This window comes from Alosa alosa, chromosome 17, assembly GCF_017589495.1.
Source record: "Alosa alosa isolate M-15738 ecotype Scorff River chromosome 17, AALO_Geno_1.1, whole genome shotgun sequence".
NCBI lineage: Eukaryota > Metazoa > Chordata > Actinopteri > Clupeiformes > Clupeidae > Alosa > Alosa alosa.
The window spans coordinates 1057523-1067522 of record NC_063205.1 but is presented as its reverse complement, the minus strand read 5'-3'; the positions used below and the strand labels follow the sequence as shown (position 1 = coordinate 1067522).

Below are 10000 nucleotides of genomic sequence, written 5' to 3'. Positions count from 1 at the left end.
TGTATGTATATATATATTCTATATTTATATGTGTGTATGTGTATGTTCTGTAACTATATGTATGTATGTATTCTATAGTATGTATGTGTATGTGTATGAAGTATGTATATAGTAGAGTATGTGTGTGTGTGTGTTTTAGTAGTGTGTGTGTGTGTGTGTGTTCTGGCTTTATGTGTGTGTGTGTGAAGTATGTGTGTGTGTGTGTTCTGTAGTGTGTGTGTGTGTGTGTGTGTTCTGTAACAGTATGTGTGTGTGTGTGTGTGTGTGTATTCTGTAACTATGTATGTGTGTGTTCTATAGTATGTATGTATATGTGTTCTGTGACTGTATATGTATGTGTGTATTCTGTGTGTATGTATATATATATTCTATATATATATGTATGTATGTAAGTATATATTATATATATATATAACTATATATATATATATTCTAGTATATATATATTCTATGTATATATATATATATTCTATAACTATATATGTATATATATATTCTATAAGTATATATATATATGTATATATTCTATAGTATATATGTATTCTATGAAGTATATATTATATTTATATATATATATATTCTATGAAGTATATTCTATATATATATTTATGTGTGTATTCTGTATGTATGTGTTCTGAGTATGTGTGTGTGTATGTATGTATTCTGTGTATTATTCTATTATTATTCTATGTGTATATTCTATGTATGTATGTATGTGTGTGTATTCTATGAGTAATAATATTCTATTATATTTATTATTCTATATATATTCTATAATTATATATTCTATTATATATATTCTGTATGTATATATATATTCTATATATATATATTCTATAGTATATATTCTATGTATATATATTCATAATAATAATATTCTGTAAATGTATATTCTATATATATTCTATAAATATAATAATCTATATATAATATTCTATTATTAATATTCTATGTATATATTCTAATAATATATTATTCTATATGTATATTCTATATGTGTGTATATTCTATATATTTATATATTATATTCTATATATATATTCTATTAATATATTATATGTGTATTCTATGTGTGTGTATGTGTGTGTGTGTATATTCTGTATGACTATGTGTGTGTATGTATGTTCTGTAGTGTGTAGGTTCTATAGTATGTTCTATGTGTATGTATTCTGTATGTGTATGTTCTGTAGTGTAATATTCTAATAATATGTATTCTGTAAATTATATTCTATGTATATTCTATATGTGTTCTATTATGTATTGTCTATTAAATTAATATTATTCTATGTATTATTCTGTAGTGTATTCTATATGTGTATTCTATTAATAATATTCTATAAAATTAATATTATTCTATGTGTGTGTTCTGTAAAATTATTATTATTCTATATTATTATATTCTATGTATATTCTATTATTATGTATTCTATTATTATGTATTCTATTATTATTATTATATTCTATGTATATATTCTATGTATATATATATATATTCTATTATTAATATTCTGTAAATTATTATTATTCTAATATTATATATTCTATTATTAATATTCTATTATTATATTCTATTATTATATTCTGTAAGTGTATTCTGTGTGTGTGTGTTCTATATTATATTCTGTAAATTATTAATATTCTGTGTGTGTGTATTCTATGTATATTCTGTAGTGTATTCTGTGTGTGTATTCTATTATTAATATTCTGTGTGTGTGTGTTCTATTATTATTATTATATTCTATGTATATTCTATTATTAATATATTCTATATGTGTATTCTATTATTATTATATTCTATTATTATTATTATTATTATTCTATGTGTGTAATATTCTATTATTATGTGTTCTGTGTGTGTGTGTTCTGTGTGTGTGTTCTGTGAGTGTGTGTTCTGTGTGTGTGTGTGTTCTGTGTGTGTGTGTTCTGTGTGTGTGTTCTGTGTGTGTGTGAAAGCGGTTGCACAGGCAGCGACTGTGTGCAGCGTTATTACGCTTACGTGACCGTTATGCTAATTACAGGCCTGGAGTGGCTAATCGGGAGCTTCGGGAGGATTCCCGGTGGGCCGGTAATGTTTTGGGCCGGTCTGGATATCGTGAGCTGAAATGTATTGTTTCTGAAGTTCATTTGCGGCACCCTCGCAGCCCCTTACTCACAGTTTCCCAAATATTACCAAAGTAGCCCTCACAAAACCTGAAGTTGCAACCAAGTTATACTTATGTTTACCATTTCTGCTGTAAGTGCATGTTGTGTGTGTTGTCTGTATGCTACTGAGACCAGCCAGATTTCCCCTGTCAGGGATGTCAAAGTATCCATCTATCTATCTATCTATCTAAGTTTATATTTGCAATGATTCAGGGAAGTAGGAGGCTGTATGAGCGGCCCCTCCTCCAGTGGCTCGGCTCTGATGAACTCTCGTGTGTGCAGGGGAGACGTGTAGTAGGCTAATCATAACTCTCGTGTGTGCAGGGGAGACGTGTAATGGGCTAATCATAACTCAGGGGCTGCGTCCTCTACAACAGCGATGGAGTAAGCTATGCCCCTGTGTAGAAATAAAATATTCTGTAATATTTCAGTCAATCCGTTAATGCGCCGTGCCACTGCCAGTACACACACACCCTGCACGGAGTATTATCACACACACACATACATGTGTATACACACACACAGGCTCATACACACACACACCACACACAGATGCCACACACCTACCTACAGAATCCACCCCTTGCCTACCTACCACCTACACCTGAATGCATCACACACACACATAAACACACACACCTACCTGCACAGTGTTACCCACCACACACCTGAATGCATACACACAGATCGCCACACACACCACACCTACCACCACCTGTTTGGAATATGTGTGTGTGTGGGTGTGTAATCTTGTTGTCATGGTTACAGGGAGCATGTGTGTGTGCTACAGCCACCCTGTCAGTGGCTGGAAGGAAGTTCGCTACACTATTGCCTTCGTGCACAAAGGTATGTGTGTGTGTGTGTGTGTGTGTGTGTGTGTGTGTGTGTGGTGTGTCTTGGGAGGGCGGGATGCCTTGCTCCAGGTGAGTGTGTGTGTGTGTGTATGTGTGTGTGTGTGTGTGGTGTGTCTTGGGCGAGGCCGGATGCCTTGCTCCAGGTGGTGTGTGTGTGTGTGTGTGTGTGTGTGTGTGTGTGTGGTGTGTCTTGGGCGAGGCCGGATGCCTTGCTCCAGGTGGTGTGTGTGTGTGTGTGTGTGTGTGTGTGTGTGTCTATTTACAACAGCAGAGTAACATATAAATACATTGCGACTCTAGAGGAAGCTCTACACTTGCCTAAAGCCCAAAATACCTAAACCTGCATAGTGTACCATACCTTTAAAAACACATACCTAAACCTGCATAGTGTACCTTGAAAAACACATAGCTGTACAAAACCTGCATAGTGTACCTTTAATATAAGATTATAAACCTGTATAGTGTAACTTTAATATAAGATTAGTAACACTTTTTTGCAGTGTATGACTGAATGGGACGTTGCCAGAATTACTTATGTCGTGACAAAGTTTACACCAATCATCATCTTCTAATATATCCTTATGTTGAGAAGTCCGCTCTCTTTGCCCCGAACATAGACATCATTTGTGCGCGAAGCATGTTTCAATGAAGACGTTGCACAAGCTATTTTCACCGTTGTGATAGTGATGTCATGAATAACGCGGTGAAAAAATGTACAGGATTACGGCATGCGGCGCCACACACATGAGAATAAGACCTGCTGGGCTCTAACGGTGTGTGTGTGTGTGTGTGTGTGTGTGTCCTCAGGTTGCAGTAAGACCTTCAATGTGGCTCTGGATCAGGAGGCTCTTAGCCGTAACACACACACACACCTTCAGCCTCTCTTCTTTTGCACAGGTAACACACACACAAACCTTCAGCCTCTCTTCTTTTGCACAGGTAACACACACACACACCATGGGTCTCACGCACACACACACACACACCATGGGTCTCACACACACACACACACACCATACACACACACACACACACACACACACCATGGGTCTCACACACACACACACACACACACACCATGGGTCTCACACACACACACACCATGGGTCTCACACACACACACACACACACACACCATGGGTCACACACACACACACACACACACACACACACACAGACACACCATGGGTCACTGTGTCTGAGGCTGCTGACAAGTCCAGTAAAATTGGAACACTACTCTCAATGCTTCAGTCCCCGATCAGAACAGTGTGTGAGTGTGTGTGTATGTTTGTGTGAGCGTGTGTGTGTGTGAGCGTGTGAGTGTGTGTGTGTATGTGTGTGTGAGCGTGTGTGTGAGCGTGTATGTGTGTGTGTGTGTGTGTGTGTGTGTGTGAGTTAAGTTTAAAGGATGTGTGTGTGTGTGTGTGTGTGTGAGTGTGTGTGTGTGAGTGTGTGTGTGTGAGTTAAGTTTAAAGGATGTGTGTATGTGTGTGCATACTCTCTCTTTGCGTTGTAGTGTTAGCGTACTCTCTCTTTGGGTTGTAGCGTTAGCGTACTCTCTCTTTGGGTTGTAGTGTTAGCGTACTCTCTCTTTGCGTTGTAGTGTTAGAGTACTCTCTCTTTGGGTTGTAGTGTTAGAGTACTCTCTCTTTGGGTTGTAGTGTTAGCGTACTCTCTCTTTGTGTTGTAGCCGTAGCGTACTCTTTGCGTTGTGTGATGAATCATTCAAAGCTGTCACTTCACTTTGGCTCCCGTTTATTTCTGATAACAACAGAATGAATAGTGTCTCACAAGCTAGTGACAGAGCTCCAGGTAGCTAGATGAAGACAGAAATTAGTCAGCTTACTGTTGCCACTGTTATACCATGAGATGCTGCTCCGGTCCAGAAGCCTTGTTTCCTAGCCTGTGACTTGAGATGCCTTTGCTGCTCGGTCCAGAAGCCTCGCTTCCTAGCCTGTGACATGAGATGCTGCTCCGGTCCAGAAGCCTCGCTTCCTAGCCTGTGACTTGAGATGCCTTTGCTGCTCCGGTCCAGAAGCCTCGCTTCCTAGCCTGTGACTTGAGATGCCTTTGCTGCTCCGGTCCAGAAGCCTTGTTTCCTAGCCTGTGACATGAGATGCTGCTCCGGTCCAGAAGCCTCGCTTCCTAGCCTGTGACTTGAGATGCTGCTCGGTCCAGAAGCCTCGCTTCCTAGCCTGTGACTTGAGATGCTGCTCGGTCCAGAAGCCTCGCTTCCTAGCCTGTGACATGAGATGCTGCTCCGGTCCAGAAGCCTCGCTTCCTAGCCTGTGACATGAGATGCTGCTCCGGTCCAGAAGCCTCGCTTCCTAGCCTGTGACATGAGATGCTGCTCCGGTCCAGAAGCCTTGTTTCCTAGCCTGTGACTTGAGATGCTGCTCCGGTCCAGAAGCCTTGTTTCCTAGCCTGTGACTTGAGATGCTGCTCCGGTCCAGAAGCCTCGCTTCCTAGCCTGTGACATGAGATGCTGCTCCGGTCCAGAAGCCTTGTTTCCTAGCCTGTGACTTGAGATGCCTTTGCTGCTCCGGTCCAGAAGCCTTGTTTCCTAGCCTGTGACTTGAGATGCCTTTGCTGCTCCGGTCCAGAAGCCTTGTTTCCTAGCCTGTGACATGAGATGCTGCTCCGGTCCAGAAGCCTTGTTTCCTAGCCTGTGACTTGAGATGCCTTTGCTGCTCGGTCCAGAAGCCTTGTTTCCTAGCCTGTGACTTGAGATGCTGCTCCGGTCCAGAAGCCTTGTTTCCTAGCCTGTGACTTGAGATGCCTTTGCTGCTCGGTCCAGAAGCCTCGCTTCCTAGCCTGTGACTTGAGATGCTGCTCGGTCCAGAAGCCTCGCTTCCTAGCCTGTGACTTGAGATGCTGCTCGGTCCAGAAGCCTCGCTTCCTAGCCTGTGACTTGAGATGCCTTTGCTGCTCCGGTCCAGAAGCCTTGTTTCCTAGCCTGTGACATGAGATGCTGCTCCGGTCCAGAAGCCTTGTTTCCTAGCCTGTGACTTGAGATGCTGCTCCGGTCCAGAAGCCTTGTTTCCTAGCCTGTGACTTGAGATGCTGCTCGGTCCAGAAGCCTCGCTTCCTAGCCTGTGACTTGAGATGCCTTTGCTGCTCCGGTCCAGAAGCCTTGTTTCCTAGCCTGTGACTTGAGATGCTGCTCCGGTCCAGAAGCCTTGTTTCCTAGCCTGTGACTTGAGATGCTGCTCGGTCCAGAAGCCTCGCTTCCTAGCCTGTGACTTGAGATGCCTTTGCTGCTCCGGTCCAGAAGCCTTGTTTCCTAGCCTGTGACATGAGATGCTGCTCCGGTCCAGAAGCCTTGTTTCCTAGCCTGTGACTTGAGATGCTGCTCCGGTCCAGAAGCCTTGTTTCCTAGCCTGTGACATGAGATGCTGCTCCGGTCCAGAAGCCTTGTTTCCTAGCCTGTGACATGAGATGCTGCTCCGGTCCAGAAGCCTTGTTTCCTAGCCTGTGACTTGAGATGCTGCTCCGTCCAGAAGCCTCGCTTCCTAGCCTGTGACATGAGATGCTGCTCCGGTCCAGAAGCCTTGTTTCCTAGCCTGTGACTTGAGATGCTGCTCCGGTCCAGAAGCCTTGTTTCCTAGCCTGTGACTTGAGATGCCTTTGCTGCTCGGTCCAGAAGCCTCGCTTCCTAGCCTGTGACATGAGATGCTGCTCCGGTCCAGAAGCCTTGTTTCCTAGCCTGTGACTTGAGATGCTGCTCCGGTCCAGAAGCCTCGCTTCCTAGCCTGTGACTTGAGATGCCTTTGCTGCTCCGGTCCAGAAGCCTTGTTTCCTAGCCTGTGACTTGAGATGCTGCTCCGGTCCAGAAGCCTTGTTTCCTAGCCTGTGACTTGAGATGCCTTTGCTGCTCGGTCCAGAAGCCTTGTTTCCTAGCCTGTGACATGAGATGCTGCTCCGGTCCAGAAGCCTTGTTTCCTAGCCTGTGACATGAGATGCTGCTCCGGTCCAGAAGCCTTGTTTCCTAGCCTGTGACTTGAGATGCTGCTCGGTCCAGAAGCCTTGTTTCCTAGCCTGTGACTTGAGATGCCTTTGCTGCTCGGTCCAGAAGCCTCGCTTCCTAGCCTGTGACATGAGATGCTGCTCCGGTCCAGAAGCCTTGTTTCCTAGCCTGTGACTTGAGATGCTGCTCGGTCCAGAAGCCTCGTTTCCTAGCCTGTGACATGAGATGCTGCTCCGGTCCAGAAGCCTTGTTTCCTAGCCTGTGACTTGAGATGCCTTTGCTGCTCGGTCCAGAAGCCTCGCTTCCTAGCCTGTGACATGAGATGCTGCTCCGTCCAGAAGCCTCGCTTCCTAGCCTGTGACTTGAGATGCCTTTGCTGCTCGGTCCAGAAGCCTCGCTTCCTAGCCTGTGACTTGAGATGCCTTTGCTGCTCCGGTCCAGAAGCCTTGTTTCCTAGCCTGTGACTTGAGATGCTGCTCCGGTCCAGAAGCCTTGTTTCCTAGCCTGTGACATGAGATGCTGCTCCGTCCAGAAGCCTCGCTTCCTAGCCTGTGACATGAGATGCTGCTCCGGTCCAGAAGCCTTGTTTCCTAGCCTGTGACTTGAGATGCTGCTCCGTCCAGAAGCCTCGCTTCCTAGCCTGTGACTTGAGATGCCTTTGCTGCTCCGGTCCAGAAGCCTTGTTTCCTAGCCTGTGACTTGAGATGCTGCTCCGGTCCAGAAGCCTTGTTTCCTAGCCTGTGACTTGAGATGCCTTTGCTGCTCGGTCCAGAAGCCTCGCTTCCTAGCCTGTGACTTGAGATGCTGCTCCGGTCCAGAAGCCTTGTTTCCTAGCCTGTGACTTGAGATGCTGCTCGGTCCAGAAGCCTTGTTTCCTAGCCTGTGACTTGAGATGCTGCTCGGTCCAGAAGCCTCGCTTCCTAGCCTGTGACATGAGATGCTGCTCCGGTCCAGAAGCCTTGTTTCCTAGCCTGTGACATGAGATGCTGCTCCGGTCCAGAAGCCTCGCTTCCTAGCCTGTGACTTGAGATGCCTTTGCTGCTCGGTCCAGAAGCCTCGCTTCCTAGCCTGTGACTTGAGATGCTGCTCGGTCCAGAAGCCTCGCTTCCTAGCCTGTGACTTGAGATGCTGCTCGGTCCAGAAGCCTCGCTTCCTAGCCTGTGACATGAGATGCTGCTCCGGTCCAGAAGCCTCGCTTCCTAGCCTGTGACTTGAGATGCTGCTCGGTCCAGAAGCCTCGCTTCCTAGCCTGTGACTTGAGATGCTGCTCGGTCCAGAAGCCTCGCTTCCTAGCCTGTGACTTGAGATGCTGCTCCGGTCCAGAAGCCTTGTTTCCTAGCCTGTGACATGAGATGCTGCTCCGGTCCAGAAGCCTTGTTTCCTAGCCTGTGACATGAGATGCTGCTCCGGTCCAGAAGCCTCGCTTCCTAGCCTGTGACATGAGATGCTGCTCCGGTCCAGAAGCCTTGTTTCCTAGCCTGTGACATGAGATGCTGCTCCGGTCCAGAAGCCTTGTTTCCTAGCCTGTGACTTGAGATGCTGCTCCGGTCCAGAAGCCTTGTTTCCTAGCCTGTGACTTGAGATGCTGCTCGGTCCAGAAGCCTCGCTTCCTAGCCTGTGACTTGAGATGCCTTTGCTGCTCGGTCCAGAAGCCTCGCTTCCTAGCCTGTGACTTGAGATGCTGCTCGGTCCAGAAGCCTCGCTTCCTAGCCTGTGACATGAGATGCTGCTCCGGTCCAGAAGCCTTGTTTCCTAGCCTGTGACATGAGATGCTGCTCCGGTCCAGAAGCCTTGTTTCCTAGCCTGTGACATGAGATGCTGCTCCGGTCCAGAAGCCTTGTTTCCTAGCCTGTGACTTGAGATGCTGCTCGGTCCAGAAGCCTCGCTTCCTAGCCTGTGACATGAGATGCTGCTCCGTCCAGAAGCCTCGCTTCCTAGCCTGTGACTTGAGATGCTGCTCGGTCCAGAAGCCTCGCTTCCTAGCCTGTGACTTGAGATGCCTTTGCTGCTCCGGTCCAGAAGCCTCGCTTCCTAGCCTGTGACATGAGATGCTGCTCCGTCCAGAAGCCACGTTTCCTAGCCTGTGACTTGAGATGCTGCTCGGTCCAGAAGCCTCGTTCAGCCTGTGACTTGAGATGCTGCTCCTCGGTCCAGAAGCCTCGTTCCTAGCCTGTGACTTGAGATGCTGCTCCGTCCAGAAGCCTCGCTTCCTAGCCTGTGACTTGAGATGCTGTTCCGTCCAGAAGCCTCGCTTTCCTAGCCTGTGACTTGAGATGCCTTTTGCGCCCCGTCCAGAAGCCTTTCCTAGCCTGTGACATGAGATGCTGCTCGGTCCAGAAGCCTTGTTTCCTAGCCTGTGACTTGGATGCTTTTGCTGCTCCCGGGTCCAGAAGCCTCGTTTCCTACCCTGTGACTTGAGATGCCTTTGCTGCTCCGGTCCGGTTTTCCTTCTGCCTTGGCTTTTGGTTGACTGACAAGGGGGGGCGGCCCAATCACCTGTGTTTGCTCTGCTACACCTGCTACCACCTCTCCTCGCCAGCCATGTCTTTTTATAGCCATGCCATGTGGAACACTCTTTGCCAGATCGCCATGTCTTCAGTGTGGATTCTTGCGGTTGTCTCATGTTCTTGCTGGATTTACTGTTTTTGACCAAGGATTGCTTTTGACTTTGTGATTTTTTGCCTGAACCTTTTGGAAACCTTTGCTTGACTTTGCTTGCTCTTTGTTAATGACCTCTGCCTGTTCTGACATGTGAGTCTTGCCTAGCCCCTTTTGCTTAACTGCCTGTGGCCTACCCGTGTACGAACTCTGCCTGTTTTTTAAGCACTCTGGAGATCCTGCCTACTAAGTTGACTCTGCCTACCAAGTAGTTTTGCCTGGCTGCCTATTTTTGTGTTCTTCAACATTAAAACCTAATTAACCTTTAATCAGCTTCTGTGTCTGCTTTTTGGTTCCACAGTCCCTTACCTGGCCTCACCGGCCCTGACAGTCGGGACCAATTTCCCGATAATGACCGGCGTTCTACACATTATCCCTT

The 10000-nt window shown here is 46.0% G+C and overlaps 1 protein-coding gene across 2 annotated transcripts in view; it reads left to right on the top strand.

The window, feature by feature from the left end:
- The window catches only part of LOC125310676 (gamma-secretase activating protein), a 73924-nt gene that overhangs the window by 22755 nt on the left and 41169 nt on the right, over positions 1 to 10000 (top strand). For both annotated transcript variants that reach the window (XM_048268314.1, XM_048268313.1), the window contains 2 exons: positions 2911 to 2988; positions 3804 to 3893. In XM_048268314.1, coding sequence (XP_048124271.1) covers positions 2911 to 2988; positions 3804 to 3893 — 168 coding nt within the window. The remainder of the gene's footprint in view (positions 1 to 2910; positions 2989 to 3803; positions 3894 to 10000) is intronic.